The following is a 21,814-nucleotide window of genomic DNA, read 5'->3' on the forward strand; positions in this document are numbered from 1 at the left end:
TGAAATGAAGACTAAGTCAGAGAAATGGCCGTGACTTGTGATGTTAAATTGGTTTCTGATTTCTTAAACTCCATTGCTTCCATGGCATGGCATTCTATTGTCTTTTAAAGGTTTCCATAGTTATTTGAAATGATTATGATTGGTTCCTGAGCTTTAATGTGCTGGTGTGTGGAGAGGACTGGTGTTGAGGATTTATTGGTTGTGATTTGGGTCTTCAGTTTCGACAGCAGAGCGGATCCGCTTCATCCTGGGGGAGGAGGACGGTGGCCCCCCACCTCCTCAGCTCTTTACTGAGCTCGATGAGCTGCTCGCTGTGGATGGACAGGAAATGGAGTGGAAGGAGACCGCTAGGTGAGAAACACACACACACACACACACACACACACACACACACACACACCATAACACACAAACAGAACATAATGGTATTTATTTATTTGCTGCCTCCAACACTGGTTGGTCAGACATTTTCTTCTGAACAGGAGTCCATGCCATATGGGAATACACAAAACCCTGTTATGTTAAAAGTCATTTTATTGAAAAGGTTTTGTCATACTGGTGCTGTGTTATCAGAATCAGCCCTCCACTTTCCCACCTGCCACGCCTGCACCCCAGAGAAAGCTCCACAACCCCAGCAGGATACTCCAAACCTCCAGTTGCACAGAAGAAACCCCAGTGTCACTTCAGAGACTGCAATTCTGAATGCTCTCTTTGTTATTCTTGATAAGATGTAACATTACGCCCCTGGTCTCTTGCAGTAAAATGATCACTTCACCAGCTTATTCCAAGTTTTTGAAAGAATACCTTGACACAATCCTAAACAAAGATGTTCTCTGAGATCCCGTCCAGCATGTCATGCACCAGCAAACAGCATATAAAAAATACTAAACTAGGGTTCTTCATCAGTGGCATGGGTCCTATACAGCTAGAAAGAAGTGGTAATGCCAGTCCTTCTTGACTGAAACAGCAAGAAGCTTGAAGCCTCTGCCAGTTAATCAGATATAGAGAGTAAAGGTATGTAATGCTGGTAGATTGGATAACTGTGAGAAAGGAAACTCCTTTCATGTAAAACAATCATCAGATTCTTACTAGCTAAGCTTCTTAGGCTGGCATATTAAGCCGTAAGCAGTAAAACACACACACACACACACAAACACATAGACACAGACACAGACACACACACACACACACACAGCCACACACACACACACACACACACACACACACACACACACACACACACACACACACACACACACACTGAGATACATGCTTCTTGTGCCAGGTGATGGAAAAGCAAGCTAGGCTAGTTAGGTGTCTGTGGAGCCTAATGAATAGTGAGAAAGGGAAATGGCATGTGTCCAGATGGACACTCAATCCACACGTGACATCCAATCCTCCCAGGTCACGGAACACACCATTATTACAGAGAGAGAGAGAGAGAGAGGAGTCTCTCATTCCCTCCCATCTATCCCTCTCCTTTACACTGTCACTCCATTAGTGTCTCTCTCTCTCTCTCTCTCTCTCTCTCTCTCTCTCTCTCTTGTTTGTTTCTCATTCCACATCTTTCTGTCTGTTTTATTATGTAGTTTTCATCATCTCTTCTCAATGCGTCTCTTTGTTTTGATTCTTTCTCCCTGCCCCACCGCCCCCTGGCACGGGTCATTAGTACACGTGTAAACCACAGCCCACATCTCCATGTGACACACACACACTCACACAGCCCACATCTCCATGGCAGACCAGTGTGACACACACACACACACACACAGCCCACATCTCCATGGCAGACCAGTGTGAGGCATATTTGTGGTAAAGAGAAAAGAACTCTGTTTGTCTCCCTCTGTCGCTCACCCATATTTACAAATGAGGAATTATGAAAGGCCTTGTTTCTCTGTTTATGTTTTTCTTTCTTTGGCTTTGACCTTTCTAATGAAACCAGACTGGATGAATGAAGTGAACACATATACACACACACTCACACATATGTACACACACACACACACACACTGAGTTCATACTGTGTGTGTTTGTGTCTCTTGGTGGTTGCTACTGACTTCCCCAGGTGGATCAAGTTTGAGGAGAAGGTTGAGGCAGGCGGTGAGCGCTGGAGCAAGCCTCATGTGGCCACTCTGTCGCTGCACAGTCTGTTTGAGCTCAAGACCTGCATAGAGAAAGGCACCATCATCCTGGATATGGAGGCTGGCTCACTGCAGCAGGTGGTTGGTACGTTGGCCTTGACAACATTTTCCACAAGCCAACCAGTGGTGAAAAATAATAAACAAACCATCCCTATTCGGCACTCATTCCTCACCCACGAATGTCTCTTATTTTGTTCTGTATTGGGAAATAATTCTTTGTCACTCATCCCCCCCGCCCCCCCCCCCACTTCACTTGCAGAGATGATAACCGACAGTCAGATAGAGGGTGGTCTCCTTAAAGCCGAGCTCAAGGAGAAGGTCATGTACACGTTGCTGCGAAAGCACCGGCACCAGACCAAGAAGTCCAACCTGCGGTCGCTAGCGGACATCGGCAAAACTGTGTCCAGTGCAAGTAGGCTGTTTTCCCACCAGGAGAACGGTAATGCAGATGCCAGTTTGGTGCAGTCTTCTTGATCTCCTTAGTCTCCTCCTTCCATGGGTCTGTCTGCCCTTTTGGTTACGTCCCTCTTCACTTCCTGCCTCCGCTGGTTTGGTTCTGTCTCCTTTCAAGTCTGCCAGATGTGCACTTAGTCTGTTTTGGCATCCTTTTTTCACGCTTCAGTTTTGCTGAGATCCACATTTCCAGTCCTCCTCAGTCTTCTGTGCGGCTGCTCTCCCAGTCAGTGTCCCTCCCCCAGAACACTCCACCAGACATGTAGAATAGTGTTTAGTTCATGAACACCACATCCAGACCTGTAGAATAGTCTTTAGTTCATAAACAACACATCCAGACCTGTAAAATAGTGTTTAGTTCATGAAACATTCGTAGACAGTGTTTAGATATGAATGATTCATATGACTAACCACTCACTGGATGGCACACACAATCAGTTTAGCTGTATGTGCTTAGTTGTGCTAAATATTGTTTGCCCAGAACTGAACTTAACCTTTTAAGCCTTTTAACAACCTTTAAATAAATTAATTTATTAACTGCTACCAGAGTTTTTAGTTGTTACAATCTTTTTGTGTGTCCATACAAGTGTTCCGAGAGGTTTATTCTTTGTCACTTGTATGTAACCTTGGCAGCATGTTGCAATGAAGCATTTCAGGACTCTTTTGCATCCCAACTCTATTTTGACAATGGATCTGCATGATTCACGATTAACAATTATGTTCTCTTCTGTAACTTTGAACTGAACATTTCCTTCACTGAAAAGCTAGACTGATTTAATCTGTTCATGAGAAGAACACTTCCTTTCTATAGTCTTGAGCATGCTTTGCAACACTGTCACAAATCTGTTCTTTATCTCTCTCTCTCTCTCTTTCTCTCCCCCCTCCCTTTCTTCTCTTCCACTCTGGATGTTCTGCTCTGCATTCTGGACTGACGTTTGCATGGTGTGCGTGCGTGCGTACGTGCGTGTCTGTGTGTTGGTGCACTTCTCACCAAAGTACGTAGTCCCCTTGAACAACCAGTGCCTTACTTAACCACGTTGGAGCCAGAAGAGCACATGCAGATGCTGAGAAGCAACAGTATGGGGCTGCTCTGTAAGTTGAGCATCTAAGTTCTGTAGGTCTGTGACCAAAGAGAAACATGACAACTCAGCCTGACTACTACTAGAAGTGCAGATTAGACACATGTACACATGTAAAGTAGTTTATTTCACTCCCACACTGATGACTGTAAAACAGTGAATACTGTGGCTGCACCAAACTGTCATTTGGTTTAGTGTTCCTCACACCCCAAGAAACAGACTGGAAGAGGAAAACAATTTTTTTTTTTCTGATACTGATATTAATTGGTATTTTGAATTAGTTATTTCTCCCTGTAACATTATTGGACTAAATGCATTCCTTAGAGATTAGGCGGTTGTTATAAATGAGGGAAGTCAGTTATTCCCTCTGGTGAGATGACCTTCAAGTTCAAGACATAGCGTTCTTGGAAATGATTCAGTCGGTCAACATACTTTGGACCTCTTCATTTAATCTTTTCCACACTGATTCTGCTCCATCACCTGCTTCATTGGGTCTTTCCTTTAAAGCAGTCCTTTAACGACCTCTATTCTGTTCTTCCAAATTCAACTTGTCTCCTTGGATAGCTTCAAATTTATAATCTTTTATTTATAATTTATAATTTGAAATTTATAATGTCCCTTTTTTTCTTCTTCTCTGTTTCTGATGGGGTTTGGGACTTTTCTATTTTCCATATTTGATTGATTTCTGCTGTATTGTCAATGACGACCTTTGACCCTAGGCCTGTGCATTGACAGGTAGCCCAGCCACTGCACACCGTAACCTCACCTCAAGCAGCCTAAACGACCTGTCCGACAAGCCAGAGAAAGAGCAAGTAAGCCTGATATGTGTGTGATGTTCGTAATGTAAGCCTCTCAATGTGACCATGGCTTTGCCCCTGTTGCTGTGTTCTCGTAGGGTTCTTATCTTCATAAATCTGCTTAACCTCTCTGAGGTGGCCATGTGAATCCTCCATGTTGCAAACCTGAAGGGAGGAATATGCTGCGATGCGACAGGGCTGGGCTGGGCTGGCCTGGGCTGGCCTGGGCTGGGCTGGGCTGCAGTGTAGAGTGCTGTGTGCTACTGGGTTAGTGGTTCTGTGGTTGACCAGCTGGCAGGGGGACAGAGAGGGAGGGAGGGAGGGAGAGAAGTGCCTGCTCCCTGTGGACAGTAACTCTATCTGGGTTCAGTGGCAGGGCAGAGGCCTGAGAGAGTGGACTGGACTGGGAGTGATGTGCTCAGGAGTCTCTTTTTATCAGTACTACTTCAACTTAAACTTATGAGTCGACATAGAGAGGACATAGAGAGAATGTGTCGTGTTGTCTTGTTATGATTGCTGCTGTGTCACACCCCTGGTGCTAGCGCCCCTGAGACGGGGGAGGGTCAAATACTGTTCTGCCAAACATTCTCAATTTGTGATGGCAAGCTCTCCTCTAATAAACGCATTGCCCTAGCTCATGAAGATTAATTTGGAAATGCATTAATTCATTGACCTAGTGATTAGGCAAGGCAAGGCAAGGCAATTTTATTTATATAGCGCATTTCATGCACATGTGCAACTCAATGTGCTTTTAATTAATGGTCAATGCAAAACTTCTAGCATTTCATTAGCCTATATCTTGTGACGTAAAGGTTCAAACTTCATGACATTTCACACCTTGCATCACTACCACATTCTTTGGACGCTGAATTTCATGACATTTTGTCAATAAGGGGCAGATTTCAATATCTCAAGAACTGCATAATCCAAAATTTAGAATTTGGTATGCTTATACTTGGCTACATTTGCGCATATCTCCTAAAATTCCATTTGGCTTTCTCAACAAAATGGCCACCAAGTATTGCTCTCAAGTATTGTATTCAAACATATTCTTGCCTTCAACTAATAATGCCACATTTTGTGTACGTATTTTTCCAAACTTTGTAAATGCTAAATAAATGCCAAATTCAGTTATACAATGAAACTCTTGGACATGTACATGTAAATTTCACAAAATGCTCAAATTCAGCAAGAATAAAGTCCCACTTATCCTCATATTCACTAGACAGGTCTTAAAACCGCAGAACGTAACTGACAGGTAGTGCTTCACACCCTGTCAGTGTAGTGACACCACATCCACAAACTATAGTTCCTTAAATATAGATATACAACAAACTTCGTAACTGTCGTTGCCCGAAACATAATCACACGATAACGATGACACAATTTTCTTGGAACGGAAAATATCTTGTTATGTCACTTAATTGTTGCTCATTCTATAACGCACCACAATACAGTACGTTTAGTTATTATACATTGATAGTGGTGCTGCAAAATGGGAAGTTTGAACAGGTTTGCCGAAAGGCAAGTAAACATTCCACTTGCCACAGAGGAGTTGATCAATTAATTTTCAAATATCAGCACTACAGAAAAGATGAGTTGGAACAGTGATGTGGTCCTGGGCTCAGGTTGTTGGGTAGTGTGGGTGGGGAAGTTGTTAAGACGTTGGTGTTGGAAATGACTAATGCAGTGAACTTAAGACAGCTTAGGTTCTAGGAAGTGATACTTGATGGTTGCCACCTTATCTCTAAAGAAAGTGTTAGAGCCTGTGCTGTTGAAAGTGAAAAGATAAGATTCTGATAAGAGATTTCTGAAAATTACCCAGTGATAAAGGTTCGTCTGTGTGGAAATATAGTCATGGTAGAGTGTACTTCGTTGTAGCTTGACCTCTGAATGTCAAGGTAGACCTTGACACTTCAGGCATCTTAGCACTGTGAAGTGTGTGTGTGTGTGTGTGTGTGTGTGTGTGTGTGTGTGTGTGTGTGTGTGTGTGTGTGTGTGTGTGTGTGTGTGTGTGATGTTGAATTGCCTCTGCACTAAATTGAGGTAATTAGCACTAGTATAGTGTCATAAATGTCTGCTATCTGAAGTCACACCTTTGTTTGTCATAAACACTCACTGAAGTCTTGGTAGCTTCTGTCATAGATAGGCATGATGCCTTTTCCTTATATTCAACACAGTAGTGCCTACTCAAGGGCTTCATAGCTGCTGCAGATACAGAACTACAGAAAATACTCTTTCTACTCTCATAGAATGTGAAATGACTCTATTTCTGTCCCTTTCTTTTAAATTGTCTGTCCTGCAGCTGCAGAACAAGTTCATGAAGAAGCTTCCCCGTGATGCAGAGGCGTCTAATGTCCTGGTGGGAGAGGTGGACTTCTTGGATGCTCCGTTCGTAGCGTTTGTGCGTCTGCAGCATGCAGTCATGCTGGGAGGTCTGACCGAAGTTCCTGTTCCTACCCGGTATGCAATGCATCTCTCTCTCTCTCACACACACAGACAGACAGAGATAGACAGACACACACACACACACACAGCTATATATATATACAGAGAGAGGGAGAGAAAGCACCTGATCTCACAAATTCACTTAGTCTGCATTGTTACTCAAATAAACATGGATTACTGTACACTCAATTGTCAACGCAGGATTTTAACAATATAAAGCCATGCCTAACATCTGTGTCACTTACAACAATCACATCTAATATTGCTAAAAAACTGTTTCTTGTGTGTTCAATTTACTGAAAGATGCCTGGCCGTGCAGGAGTAAACCTGTGCCTAATTTTCCCCATAGCTTCCTGTTTATTCTCCTTGGACCAAAGGGCAAAGCCAAATCCTACCATGAGATTGGGAGAGCTATTGCCACTCTTATGTCTGATGAGGTGTGTATGTATGTATGCATGTATGTATGCATGTATGTATGCATGTATGTATGTATGTATGTATGTATGTATGTATGTATGTATGTATGTATGTATGTATGTATGTATGTATGTATGTATGTATGTATGTGCTCTATGTATGCTTGTATGTATGCATGTGCTCTATGTGGGGTGTCTTTCTGTAGGATGTGTGTGCACACATGCAGTCACATCCCCATGCACATGGATATTAAACACACGTCCATGCAAGCAAAAGTAGACTACACCAGACTACCAGCAGCTGGCCTACTGAGCTTGACAAGGGCACAGCGGGTGACGATAAATTCCAAGAAAGCTGGGTGTTGTCTTTGGTGGGGCAAGGTGACCTGTGTGACTTGAGTGCCACCGCGGCGGTGCGGTGGGGCTAACTTTAAGGGATTAACACTTCCACTAAGGGGGTTAAAGGGGACTTGCCTTACACTACTGTTGGTTGTGCAACAAAGATCATCAGGGAGTCATTCAGTTATGAAGCTGATGTGTTCGTAGGCATTGGATTTATTTATAATGCTAAGGTGTATAATATAAAATGTTTTGGTAAATGTCTGGAAGAGTTTGTGCACTTTGGGGCTTCCCTGCCTCCATTACACCACTCTAAATGTTTGCTGAATCTGAATCAGTCAGAGTTGTGGACAAAAACACACTCGCTATTCACTTTACTCCCACACACAGTCTCTCCCACGCTAACACATGGATGCATACCTGTTCACACTAACATCCCGTCCCATTGTGTGTGTGTGTTTGACATGCAGGTACAGTATGGAGACAAACAAGACTTCTGTCTCGTCACACTGGTTTAGGGACATTATGCTGTTGGGTAATTGTGCATTGTTAGGCAATGTTACCTAGAGAAACCAGTTGTATTGATCATAATTGTGGTTTTCAGCATGTCACTTGTCAGTTAGAGAGCATAGAGAGTGGTGTAACAATTAAACCATGTAGTGATTTATATAAAGCTGTCACTTATTGAGCAAGTTGTGGGGATATCCAGATAACGGGATGTTAAGCGTCATTTTTATAAGCTGTGCCTCTCGTTAGCCGTCTGACGCAGACATAAAAGGCCACACTGCTTCACGGTCTTTCCTCTCCGTACAGGTCTTCCACGATGTGGCCTACAAGGCCAAGGACCGGCAGGATCTGCTGGCAGGCATTGAAGAGTTCCTGGATGAGGTCATTGTCCTGCCACCTGGCGAGTGGGATCCTGATATCAGGATAGAGCCGCCCAAATCAGTGCCCTCTGCTGACAAACGGTAACCATGGTGATGCCCAGCCAGCAACCAAGACCTGGTTGATTTTAGTTGACCGTATTGTTTTTATTTCTGTTTGATTCTGTTCATTGTCATCCATTGGTTTGGCTGCAGGAAGAACATCCTGACTGGAGGAGAGGGGCTCCAGATGAACGGAGATACGCCCCACGACGGAGGGGCCGGTGGTGGGGGAGGGCATCACATCGGAGATGAGCTCCTGCGCACAGGAAAGTAAGACCCCCTTCCCCTTCATCTTACACAAGGTTCAAATGACCGTAGTTCAAGCATTCTAATGCCAGGAAATGGACGTCGGTGCACTGCAGAAGAAGAGTGGTTGCAGACTAAAAGGCTAAACCTGTACCCAATCTATGCTCCTTTGGTTACCCTGTGCAGGTTTTGCGGCGGCCTCGTCCTAGATGTCAAGAGAAAGTTGCCATTTTTTGCCAGCGATTTTTATGATGCGCTCCACATCCAATCCTTGTCTACCATCTTGTTCATCTACCTGGGCACAGTGACCAATGCCATCACGTTTGGGGGACTGCTAGGAGATGCTACGGAAAACATGCAGGTGAGTGAGGTGCTCTGTTTCTGATGTCTGTGTTGTGTGTTCAGAAGAGGCCTGTGTTTGTAGGGCATTGAACAGTAGAGATTTAGGTACAGGCCACCTCATTTGTTTGCATACTGCATGCCCAAAGGGCTGTCATGCTTTGCAAATATGTAAAATTGCTGTTGCCCTAGCGATTCACGTGCAAGTGTTTGTTTTTGTCCTGATTTAGATTATAGTCTTGCCAGTGTGAAAGGCCTAAAGAACAGACAATAATATGTCACACAGTTGTACGGGGATGTCAGCTAGAAATGATGAGTTTATTGATTGTGGCATATTTGGCATTACGTTCGTCTCTTTTCCAGGAAATAATGGGGCAACAGGTATTGAGTAGAAGTTGTCACCTACTGTACAATGTCCATGTCTTAAAATGCCATAGTTAGAACATTTTCAACACAAGGTGAAACGATTCAAGGAAGAGCACGTCGCCAGGGTGACATGTGTAAACATCCTGATGGCTTGATTCCTTCTCAGCGCATCTGAGTGGTACTGGTCCCCGTGTGGTAGTGGACCACAGAGACCACATCTGAGTGGTACTGGTCCCCGTGTGGTAGTAGACCACAGAGACCACATCTGAGTGGTACTGGTCCCTGTGTGGTAGTGGACCACAGAGACCACATCTGAGTGGTACTGGTCCCCGTGTGGTAGTGGACCACAGAGACCACATCTGAGTGGTACTGGTCCCCGTGTGGTAGTGGACCACAGACACCACACCTGTCATTAATGCTTAACACTAGTGTACGTACAGAGCACTGAGCTAGGAACATTGGACAGGGTGTGTTTGGGAATAGTAGTGGTATATAGATAGATTTGTTTAACAGCAGTTCCACATACATTCAGTCAATAACTTTGTCTCTCTGTGCTTCTAAGCCCAATTCTGAACAAACAGATGACTGCATGCAAGGGTGCTGTGTTGTACAGAAACCTCTACTAAAAATATGGAATTTGAAGGCTATGTAGATGTAGTATATGTAGTGTTTATGAGGAACAGCAACAGCATGATCAATAATGGAACTCTGACCCCAAGACCCCTAGTGTATATAACCATGATTAGTTGCTGGATATATATGGCTAGTTTATCCTGTGTAGAGATGCTAAGTATACCTGTGTATGCGTTGAGCAGGCCTGATGCAGTATATGGATTATTAAGCTGAACTCTTTAAGTGTGTATGTATAGAGGTATGTATATATATAGCCATGTTCACTGTGGTTGGTTTGAAGGAGGGGATTTGGCTGTGCCATTAATAGCCCAGGAGTCTCAGAGCCAGATTAGCGATTAGCTGGGCGTTACTCAGCCAAACTGTCTTGTTCCTGTGGGCAGGCAGATAAATCCCTCCTGGGGAATCCCTCCACTGATCTCCAACCTTTCCTAGAATCTTCAATTTAAAGAAACCCAGAGAGATCCACAACTCCATGTAATGACAGATATATTCCAGTTCCACTATACACAATAAAACACTGCGTTTGTATACACAAAGGATGCACAGATTGCTGACATTGTTTCCAGGCACTAACTGTTTCTGGTCATTGTGCCATCCATGGTATCTCTCTTCTTTCATCTACTCAAAGTGCAGACAGAGGAGCCCTTCCCCAGAGACTACCTAGAGCAGTAAACACACATGCACACAACACACACACTCATCATTTGAGGGACGCCTTGATTGTGATGGCAACAGCAGGGTTGCTGATGAGGCAGATTCCAGGCGGTGTGAAAAAGGCAGTTGCTGTTGCTGGGCAGGTGAGAGCAGGTGAAGACCCACCCGCAGCCATGCCTCTGCCACTGTGTATTGTAAGCAGACAGTAGCATTCTAACAAGCCCTCTGTTGCTCCTGTCAGGAGGGCAGGATGAATGGCATCGGCAGCCACTGTCTCATGTACTCCACAGCTGGTACTGAGTTCTACGCTGCAGCCACTGTCTCATGTACTCCACAGCTGGTACTGAGTTCTACGCTGCAGCCACTGTCTCATGTACTCCACAGCTGGTACTGAGTTCTACGCTGCAGCGTTGGCACATTCTCAATAGACAGAAGACCACTGACTTTGGTGGAATTCATCTTTAGAGAGATAGTTCATGTGGAAATGAGGACAGACTCATGCTGATATTTTCAGTCTGAGAGGGTGAGAGAGAATGAGAGAGAGAGAGAAAGAGAGAGAGAGAGTGAGAGAGAGAGAGAGAGAGAAAGAGAGAGTGAGAGAGAGAGTGAGAGAGAGAGAGAGAGAGAGAGAGAGAGAGAGTGTGTGTGTGAGAGGGAGAAAGAGAGAGTGTAAGAGTACTCCCAGAAGAATGATTCTGTTGCTCTGTTCTAGAGTGCATGAGGAATTGTATCAGGTGGGATTCTGCAGTAGATGGAATATTTAAGGTGTTAAGATATGGGCCCTGGGCTTTGGTCAGGGACTGTAGCCTGCCTCTGTAGCTCATATCTGTGGGAAATTGCAAGGTCCTCAATTATGTCTAATTTCTCTTGTCTCGTTTATTTACGATCCTGATGGCTGTTATAACAAGACGCTTTGCTTGTCCTACAGGGAGTGTTGGAGAGTTTTGTTGGCACGGCGCTGTCAGGTGCGGTGTTCTGCCTGCTGGCCGGCCAGCCTCTCACCATCCTGAGCAGCACCGGCCCGGTCCTCGTCTTTGAGCGTCTGCTGTTCAACTTTAGCAAGTAGGTGCCAAGACATCATTATCAGTGAAGCTCCCATGTCTCCTTTACAACAGCTCATCATATTTTATCATCAATCATAGCTCACTGCCGATGTGAATAAAATACAAATGTGAACAAATTCACTGTCATTCAGAGCAACCCCACTTGAACCGACACCAACTACGACCAAAACATTACAATTCACCACAATGCATCTATATTGCATGAAGGTAAATGACCCTCTAAGACCTTTCAGGGGTTTGTGTTACACGAAGGGAAAACAGAGTCTCCTTCGGTGTCTCTAAAAACACCACAAACTAGACCGTGGCTTGGGCTGCGGATTTGAAAACCTACCAAGGAATTTTGTTAGAGTTAGTTTTTGTCAACACAACATAATACAAGCAACCTTTCCCAAAATGCCATTGTATCGTTGAGATGTTCTCAAGGACAAGTTGTTCTCGGCAGAGTTGACTGAAGACAGCGTGCCAGGGCTGATTGTCCACTCATTTCCACTTGGTCCCATTGTGTGCTTCCTGTCTGAGACGGCTCAGCATTCTCTTTCTCAGCTTTTCTATCCCTTTGCACCATAGAGGTAGCCTGGCTCCGCCTGCCTACTGATCCCAGTTCAGTGTCCAGGTTACCATAGAGGATGATTTATTCATTATATTATAACTATAACCTGTGATCAGAAAACAAGACAGATTATTTTATAACTATAACCTGTGAGATTATATATTATATTTATGACCAAGCCAGATTATATTCTGATGTGGACCTGATGCCGATTTTAAGTACTGCCTTTTATGGCAGGTTCATATGAAGTTATGACAATTTTTCACTGTTAATTTGTAACCAACTTCTGTTCCTTTTGACATAATTGCTCCTGTTCTACACACCCTGTGTTCCTCTCTCTGTCCCTTCTGCTCCTCTTGTCTCTCTTGTCTTTCTCTTTTTCCTTGTGTAAGGCCAGACTCTTCTAAAGTTACTCCATGTCTGTTATGTTCCATTATGAATAATTGAATCTGATTTCATTTCGATGTCTGAATGAGGCTGAGCCAGAGGCCCCCTTCTTCTCTGGTTTCCATTCTGCCCTCTAAGCCAATGAACAGATGCCTACAGCTTTTTTCACAGGCTTACATCTAAAACAGATCATTCACTAATGTTAAGTCAATCATTCAGGTGCATCGATTCTTGGACTCCATCTTGTAGACATTTAGATTGAAGTGTTATCTGTACTCTTCTATCATAGGAGACGGTCATGGCCCATATAAGTGTTTCTTTAATGGTGGAATTAGTTAAATGAATTCAGTTCACTTTTGGAATATCTGGTATATTCTCTTCATAGTTGCCTGCAAGCATCTGTGTAAGGAACACCATAGGAAGGATGCACAGTTTTTCAGCTGTCAATATGTGTCAAATCACTATCTTTATATTTAAGTCATATTAATGTGAAGAATGATGTTCATTATTTAGGAGACAAGAATAACTTGTTTTTTTTCCACTTCTTCTCCAGAGACAACAGCTTTGACTATCTGGAATTCCGACTGTGGATCGGCCTGTGGTCTGCCTTTCTGACCCTGGTTCTCGTTGCCACGGACGCCAGCTTCCTGGTCCAGTATTTCACCCGCTTCACTGAGGAAGGCTTCTCTGCCCTCATCAGCTTCATCTTCATCTATGACGCCTTCAAGAAGATGCTGAAGCTCGCCCACCACCATCCCATCGACGCTGACTACGACATGGAATTGATCACCAGCTACTCCTGCCACTGTATACCCCCTGATGGTGAGGAGGGAGTATACATGTGTAAATAAATACATATTTATAACACATTTATTTATTATATCTATATATATATAAATGTAATAAATAAATGTGTCACTGGGGCATGATGTGCTTTAATGTTACTCAGCTGGTTCAGCAACAGAAAGATATTGGGAACATGGGTTAAATAGGCCATTTCTGGATATCTGACACCCGCATATTCACTGGAATAGATGCAGTTCCATAAATGAAATAGAATGTGAATGGATGATTCCATTACGACACTGTTGCAGTCCGAGGGGGAGTTATCAAGATGGCAGTGCTTTTGTGACCAGCCTTTCCCATAAATACCGCTTGGAATATCCAGGTCCAGTAAATAGCCCACCTGTAATAATGTGTAGTGTTTATTCAGAGATTGTACTGTTGACGCACTAGGTGATGGTATCGCTATTTGGTGAGTTGCATGTCAGACCCATAGCAACAGATAAGCAATCAGCTTTCACTTCAATGGGCCGTTTGGTTTCCATCTACAGGCACTCTCTGTAGACAGTGATAGTAGACACATTTTACGATGTTTTTATGAAACATTTGGATTGTTTTCCCTGTAATGTTCTTTCCCCACCTTTTGACGTTAAACAAACCAAAGCCCTGGCAGTATACCTTGCATTGATATGATTACTGGTCCATTTCCTATGTTTTGCATCTTTTCCGATAACAATCAGTAAGATTTTTCTTTTTATATTCACAGGGAACAGTACAGGATGGAACAGTACAGGATTACAGCATGAAGTCTTGGACCCATGGTTGGTGAACAGCACTGACCAGGTGTGTGTGTGTGTGTGTGTGTGTGCGTGCGTGCGTGCGTGCGTGCGTGCGTGTGTGTGTGTGTGTGTGTGTCCTGTGCCATCACGCGTTCTGTGATCGGCAACTCATTACTGATGCATCTGCTCTTTGTCAGTCAGTGTTTTTTATTTAAAGAGAGGGGGTAATGTTCTCCTTCCTCTATGGCTGAGTTTGGAGAGAAGGTCACTCACAATAGTCTCATTCATATCTCACCCGCAAATGGGAGGCAGTGAATCGCAGAGGCGGCTGAAATATGATGCTTCCAACCAAGGCTATGACACAGCGGCTCTGAGGGAGGGAGAAATGTGGCTTTTGTTTCATACCCGTCTCTGCGGCGAGCTGTTGGCTTACTCTCCACAAGGAACTTCTCTTTTCTTCTAGCTTTTAATCAGTCATTAATCTCTCACTGTTCAGTCATTAATCAGTAAATCCTTTAATCATTAGGATTGGAAAAACTCACACTTGCAGCATCCCAAGCTCTTTCCCCCTGTAATCACCATCTGTTTACAGGGAGATATATCAATTGTGTTTTAATATTATATGTTCATATAACGTATAGTATATTATTATATATTGCCTGTGCTATGTGCATTACAAATAACATATTTATAATCCCAGATATGCAACAGTTCAGTGTTTGTTGTTTTCGTCGTGTCTTGTGTTTGCTGACGTTGTCCCATCTACCTGCCTCTGCAGCGGCATCTGAATGCCACCTGGGAGTCTCTGACCAAGACGGATTGTAAGCTTTATGGGGGGCAGCTGGTAGGGTCGGCCTGTGGGTTCGTCCCCGACATCACACTCATGTCCTTCATCCTGTTCCTGGGCACCTACGCCACCTCCATGGGTCTGAAGAAGTTCAAAACCAGCAGGTTCTTCCCCACCATGGTAAGACCATCATGATCAGGGCGTGATGAAGTGAGGTCTCCGCTCTATCTGTCTGTACGCTCACTCACGTAGGCACTTACAGTATGTCTGAAGCCATGGACATGTACCCACGCACGGCACGCGCAAGTAGAACACTCTAGAAATGTCAAGAGTTCTCTCCAGGGTCATTTTACTTCCCAGCTTCTACTGCCAACGGTACATCTTGCAATAACCACACACACACACACACGCACACACACACACACACACACACACACACACACACACACACACACACACACACACACACACACACACACACACACACACACAGTGTTCAGTTTCACCCATTCAATGAATCATGGGTGGTCTAACCTGAAGAGTGACAGAGTCATGCTACTGGAACTTCAGCTGCTGAGTTAGCATCTCTCCAGCTGCAGGCTTGTGTGTATAGAGTGAGTTAGCATCTCTCCAGCTGCAGGCTTGTGTATAGAGAGAGTTAGCATTTCTCCAGCTGCAGGCTTGTGTATAGAGAGAGTTAGCATTTCTCCAGCTGCAGGCTTGTGTATAGAGAGAGTTAGCATTTCTCCAGCTGCAGGCTTGTGTATAGAGAGAGTTAGCATTTCTCCAGCTGCAGGCTTGTGTATAGAGAGAGTTAGCATTTCTCCAGCTGCAGGCTTGTGTATAGAGAGAGCTCACAAAGGGTTTTATCTGCTGTGAGAATAACTGCCCATTTATATGGCATAGCGGTTCCACTTAGCTGAGTCCCTGCATAGGAGACAGGTGGCCACTTTCTATGGGGCATATTTATAACCAAGGAAGTGAAGTTGAATATAATAGTTTTAGTTCTGTCAATCCTGTACTGTTTTCTCATTGTTCAAATGTGTGTGGTGCCTTTGTCATGCAGGTGCGTAAACTGATTAGTGACTTCGCCATCATTCTGGCCATTCTCATCTTCTGTGGAGTCGATGCCCTGGTCGGAGTGGACACGCCCAAACTCCTCGTGCCAAGTGAATTTAAGGTGAGGGCGTGGGTTTGAGTCTGGGGCTTAACTGAGAATTATCTGAAGGACAAACATGCTTTTTGGTTTCATCTCCATTTAATAAATACCGTTGGACATTTTGAGATCTGTCAGACCGGCCACATGAGTTTGTGTTCTTCGCTCTTCTATTCTTTCTCATCTTGGTCCACCAGCGTGACTGCTGTAATAATGAGCTCATCACGCATCACCTGAAACCATAACACCCAGCCCTCTCTCATCCTGTCCTCAATTGTTCTCTTGTATCAAGATATACATGTGCTTGTGCTCTTCTCTTAGCCCACGAACCCCAATCGTGGCTGGTTCGTGCCCCCTTTTGGAGGGAACCCCTGGTGGGTATACCTAGCTGCCAGTCTTCCTGCACTGCTTGTCACCATCCTGCTGTTCATGGACCAACAGATCACAGCGGTCATCGTCAACAGGAAGGAGCACAAACTTAAGGTCAGAATGAAGTCTTCCTCACTGCTCTGCCATGATGTTACAGATAATGATGGCGGCTGAACGATAGAATAGCATTTCACCAGCAAATGATTGATATCAATGATTGTTAAATTGTTGTCATGGCTAAGCTCAGTTGTGTGTGTGTGTGTGTGTGTGTGTGTGTGTGTGTGTGTGTGTGTGTGTCCCTACTGTATCTACAGAAAGGTGCAGGCTATCACCTGGACTTGTTCTGGGTGGCTGTTCTTATGATTATTTGCTCCTTCATGGGGTTGCCGTGGTACGTGGCAGCCACGGTCATCTCCATCGCCCATATCGACTCACTCAAGATGGAGACGGAGACCTCTGCCCCAGGAGAGGCACCCAAATTCCTGGGCGTCAGGTCAGTTGTGGTGGTGGTGGTGGGGGGGGATTGAAAGAGCGTGAGACAGGAGCAACCTTACTAGAAAGTGGAGAGCACTCCATAGTACATCTATGAAAAGTTTGAGTATTGACTCTTAGTGTCTTTCTACAGGGAACAGAGAGTGACTGGCGTCGTTGTCTTCATTCTGACTGGACTGTCTGTGTTCATGGCCCCAATCTTAAAGGTATTCACTTCAATACAGAATGTGTGAATCATTTTCTTCAAGAGAAAATTAGTTAATTCTTAAGAAGTAAAAAATAAAAAAGTAAGTATACATAATGTCCACTACCTGCAGTGTGTATGTGGCAAAGGTGGTAATTCCAGTTGCAGAGGAGCCTTAGGGCAGGAGGGCAGGGATAATACCACTTAAAAGCCGCCATTTGCATGCAAATGACCTGTCCGCAAAGATCTACCCCCTCTCTGGCTTGCTGATGGTATTCCGTCCTCCTAGTGCCCAGGTCTAGAACTCCATCTATATTGGATCTGTGTGGTGGACATGCGTAGCTCTCTGCAGTGTTAAGCCTGCGCAGGTCTAGAGTCACGCAGAAGTAGACATGACGACACACACACACACACACTCACACACAAACATTAAGCTTACAAGTCAAAGCATTAAATAGCTGTTGTAAGTGGATTATGTTTCATGTCTTGAGGATAGGTTTAAGACGCGTGAGTGAGTGTGAGCGTGTGTGTTGATGGTAATGAACCATGGCCTACTCAAACAGACTCTTGCCAGGTTGGCCTCTCACATTCTAGCAGATTCTAGAGAAATGTAACGGAGTTCTGTCACATACTGTGATGATATGAGTATGTCTGATTGCTCGACTGTAGTCAGATTGATTATGGCATCAGTCTGTCTCAGTCCGTTTTGGTTCACTTCATCCATTTCTCCTCCTTCACCTTTTATCTCTCATCAGTTCATCCCGATGCCTGTGCTCTATGGTGTTTTTCTCTACATGGGAGTTGCATCGCTTAATGGTGTTCAGGTAGGGACTTTATGGTATTTGGTGTTTGACTTTAAGTACACAAACACACACACACACACACATACAGAGCTCTTGTTCTAATGTATGTTTCGTACATGTCCTCTCTTCTGTGTTTCTAGTTTATGGACCGTCTGCAGCTGCTTCTCATGCCAGCAAAGCACCAACCGGACCTAATCTACCTGCGCCACGTCCCCCTGAGGCGCGTCCACCTGTTCACCTTCATTCAAGTGCTCTGCCTGGCCCTGCTGTGGGTGCTCAAGTCTACCGTGGCGGCCATTGTATTCCCCGTCATGGTAAGGAGAAGGGACACATGAAGGACAGACTGACCCCGACACAGTTGGAGGCTGACCGCTCTTACATGGTCTCCTGGTTTCCCCCACCTCTAGATCTTGGCTCTGGTGGCAGTGAGGAAGGCCATGGACTATCTCATCTCCCAGCATGACCTCAGCTACCTAGATGATGTCATGCCTGAAAAAGACAAGAAGAAGAAGGAGGACGAGAAGAAAAAGAAGAAAAAGAAGGGAAGCATTGACAGCCAGATGAATGATGTAAGTTTGATTTTCGCTGATTCATCAAATGCTTTTAATATCGTTTCAATGTAATGGTCAGTCTGCCACACAGTGCATTTTGATTGTTTTTTTCTATTGTAGTTGTACCTATGTAACAGGCAAGCAGGCAGAGTTGATCTTTGCTATAGGTTTAGAGAGGTCAAAGGTTAAGACTTAGTTGGCACTGCAGACCAGATCATCACAAAGAGCATTTCCTACATCCACAGTCTGACTTCCATCACCATGACACCAACATCCCGAGTATTAAAATCTCCATGGATTTGATGGAGCAGGAGGCCATGTTGGGTGACGAGGCCTCAGACAGTGAGTAACCGCTATCAGGGTTCTCAAATCCCACCGACCCACCTCTCAGCCCCTGCTGCTCCTGAGATGACTGCAGGAGATCCTTCCATGATTCACATATATCTGATAATCCACCTCTGTTTCCCTCCACTCTCTCTTGCTCCTGTTCTGCTGGCTCTGAAACTAACTACCACTCTAACTCCTGCCCAGGTCATCAGCCTACAGAGATGTGCTGCTTTTACCCTCTCTATGCCCAGTTTCACTAACACTCTGTGCCTTCTGATTAGGTTTTTAGGCCTCTTTTGTGAAGCAGTCATTAAACTCGTTAACCTTTTTTATTATTATTATTTAATCCGTTTATTTACATGGTGTCTGTTTCCCACAGGAAATAAATCCGCCTCTCTCCTCTCTCCCTATTGATGGAATGCACTTTTTCCAGCCCAAGCCCACGTTCAGGTAAGTGTTTATTATGAAGTGATGAAAGGGTTAAAGATGTGCTTGGGATCAGGAAGTTCTTGACGGAGAAATGAAGTCCCTGTTCCCCATCAGCTGTGTATTAATCAGATAATGAAGATGTGTAGTGGCAATGTATGGTTGCCAAGACTACTGCGTATGAAAGATTGTGCGTGACACTGAGGGAGTAAACATAATAGTTTGGTTGTGACGCTTCTTGTCTGTCTGCTCCAGTCAGCTTGGAAACCCCTTCAAGAAATCTGTGCCTCAGATTAGGATAGACCTGGAGCCAGAAGAGGAGTGCTATTTCTGGAAAGCTCCATCCTCTGAAACGTCTCTCTGAACCCACAGGCTGTCCTTCCAGACTTATCTTACACAACCCTTCTGAAGCACTCTTTAAAGCAATGCTCTTACATAGTCTTGTTAGTACTGAATGAGTTAGTGGAATGCTCTATAGCACTTGTAATAGAGGGAAGATGTAATCATTTGAAGCTTTATTTCTGAAAGCAGTACTTCACCTTTATACTATGCAGAACAAATGGGAAGGTATCAATGTGTGTAGCTCTTGAAAAATCACTGTAGCAAGGTATTTGTGTAACATTACAAATGCTAATGTACACATAGTACTGTATGACTTTTAGTTTTTGAAAATAATTTTTGATCGCTTGACCAAACCAACTAATCAGAGTTATGTGAAGGAGATCAAATCTGCGTTGAGGTCAGTATTGGTCATAAAGAACCAAAAACTAAGATGTGAATGTGAGGTTAATTCAGCTGACTTTACTCAAACTTTATCATATTTATTTCATTCTTTACTATGCAAACTATTCCTTTTGTGGAGCCAAAATGGTGTGTGAGAAACAGTTCTACTGTTTGTATAAATTGTATTGGAACCTTTCCTGTGTTTTGTAGCACTACCTCTAATAATCTTGACTTTTAGGTGCCAGCCATTCAAAGTCTGAAGACAAACATGTATTTAAGCAACCATGTATGCATCTTCAGTTGATATGATCTGGGTTTTTCTTGATTGTTTTTAAAACATGGGCTCAGTACTGGATGTTTCCTGTTTTTTAAGATTCTCTCTAAGTCACCACGGATGCAATAAACTATTTAAGAGATTATTTGTAGAGAGAAAACTCTGTGACCCTGAGGTATCATATATTGTTGAGACATCAAGACCTGATTTTTTTTTTTTTGTCTACCGACTTTGGAGTTTTTAATGACAATCATTTTATTATTGTCTGTGGGGAATATTTTTAATATACTATTTTTTAAGAAGTGATTTAGATACAGTATTGTCTTTTTTACTTGCATAACTCATTGGTTATTGACTGCAAGGTTGTGAAGCACAGTGGAGGTTGTCGATATGTTATTTGCTGCAAGTATTGATGTGGTGTAGGTTATGGGATGCACTCCCCAGCCAAGGGTGGCGATCACTGATCAGCATACATTAACTACCATGTTGGTCCTCGGGCAGGTTGTTTTAGTCACAATCAGAAAGTCACTCAAATCTACTTGTTCATTGTGATCCACATTTGTACAAGTTGATGTCAACCATACAGGATCCAGCGTGCCTTTTAGGGCACATCCCTAGTCCACTCAACTAAACTAGGCCTGTCATCCAAATGAATATATTTGTTTGGCATTTATGAGGTGTGAATATTCACAAGATTAGAATTGACTTTTGATTCATGTTCCGGAACTTTGCTCAACATTATTCTGCAATATTTTTTTCACTGAAATCTACCCTTCCATTTTTCATCTGTTAGTAGCTGTATTTTTGTGCAATTTATCTCTGTCTGCCTACTGTATTTTTACCTTATCACCACTTCATGACAATGACTGTATTCTAATTAAAATGAATGAATCAAAAAGCCCATTGCTGAGTTCAAGAATCAAGTGCAGTAATTCACAACAGCATTGTGCACAAAACGTAATCAAACCAGATGAACACAATAATCAAGATGTGATGTCTCAATCAGTTTTGTAGCATCTTTGAAGGAATATACATCTCTGATCAAAGGGTTTTTATTGCCATTCATATATTACCTTGAGATGTATGTGAGAAATAAAGTGACTGATGAAATGAAAGATTGGGTTCATATTTTGTGTTACTGAATGACTAGCATAGGCCTTCACACAACTGAATATTTGAATAAGTTGATCTATATTTCTATATCCTTTGACTCGGAAAACCACCAGACAACTGAACAACACAAATGGTCTCTGAAACCATCGATGGCCCAAAATAAAGTCTAAACTACGCTTCATAGAAGTTTGAGAACATGAATTATTCTC

General features: G+C 43.6%; 1 protein-coding gene across 4 annotated transcripts in view; it reads left to right on the forward strand.

The window, feature by feature from the left end:
* slc4a4b (solute carrier family 4 member 4b) overlaps window positions 1-21,607 on the forward strand; it is a 38,836-nt gene extending 17,229 nt beyond the window's left edge. Inside the window, exons 4-27 of one of the 4 annotated variants that reach the window (XM_031577127.2) lie at window positions 219-351; window positions 2,066-2,226; window positions 2,401-2,580; window positions 3,591-3,686; window positions 4,409-4,485; window positions 6,776-6,933; window positions 7,268-7,355; window positions 8,487-8,641; window positions 8,753-8,869; window positions 9,032-9,206; window positions 11,766-11,899; window positions 13,392-13,660; window positions 14,388-14,464; window positions 15,179-15,367; window positions 16,254-16,367; window positions 16,665-16,826; window positions 17,027-17,205; window positions 17,338-17,410; window positions 18,144-18,212; window positions 18,332-18,505; window positions 18,599-18,760; window positions 18,988-19,084; window positions 19,449-19,519; window positions 19,751-21,607. In XM_031577127.2, the coding sequence (XP_031432987.1) occupies window positions 219-351; window positions 2,066-2,226; window positions 2,401-2,580; window positions 3,591-3,686; window positions 4,409-4,485; window positions 6,776-6,933; window positions 7,268-7,355; window positions 8,487-8,641; window positions 8,753-8,869; window positions 9,032-9,206; window positions 11,766-11,899; window positions 13,392-13,660; window positions 14,388-14,464; window positions 15,179-15,367; window positions 16,254-16,367; window positions 16,665-16,826; window positions 17,027-17,205; window positions 17,338-17,410; window positions 18,144-18,212; window positions 18,332-18,505; window positions 18,599-18,760; window positions 18,988-19,084; window positions 19,449-19,483 (3,074 nt within the window). In that variant the 3' untranslated portion in view covers window positions 19,484-19,519; window positions 19,751-21,607. The remainder of the gene's footprint in view (window positions 1-218; window positions 352-2,065; window positions 2,227-2,400; window positions 2,581-3,590; window positions 3,687-4,408; window positions 4,486-6,775; window positions 6,934-7,267; window positions 7,356-8,486; window positions 8,642-8,752; window positions 8,870-9,031; window positions 9,207-11,765; window positions 11,900-13,391; window positions 13,661-14,387; window positions 14,465-15,178; window positions 15,368-16,253; window positions 16,368-16,664; window positions 16,827-17,026; window positions 17,206-17,337; window positions 17,411-18,143; window positions 18,213-18,331; window positions 18,506-18,598; window positions 18,761-18,987; window positions 19,085-19,448; window positions 19,520-19,750) is intronic. The other 3 variants (XM_031577128.2, XM_031577126.2, XM_012840299.3) reach the window with 3 other exon arrangements.
* The last annotated feature ends 207 nt before the right edge of the window (window positions 21,608-21,814 follow it).

The sequence above is a fragment of the Clupea harengus genome, chromosome 12 (genome assembly GCF_900700415.2).
Source record: "Clupea harengus chromosome 12, Ch_v2.0.2, whole genome shotgun sequence".
NCBI classification, from domain to species: domain Eukaryota; kingdom Metazoa; phylum Chordata; class Actinopteri; order Clupeiformes; family Clupeidae; genus Clupea; species Clupea harengus.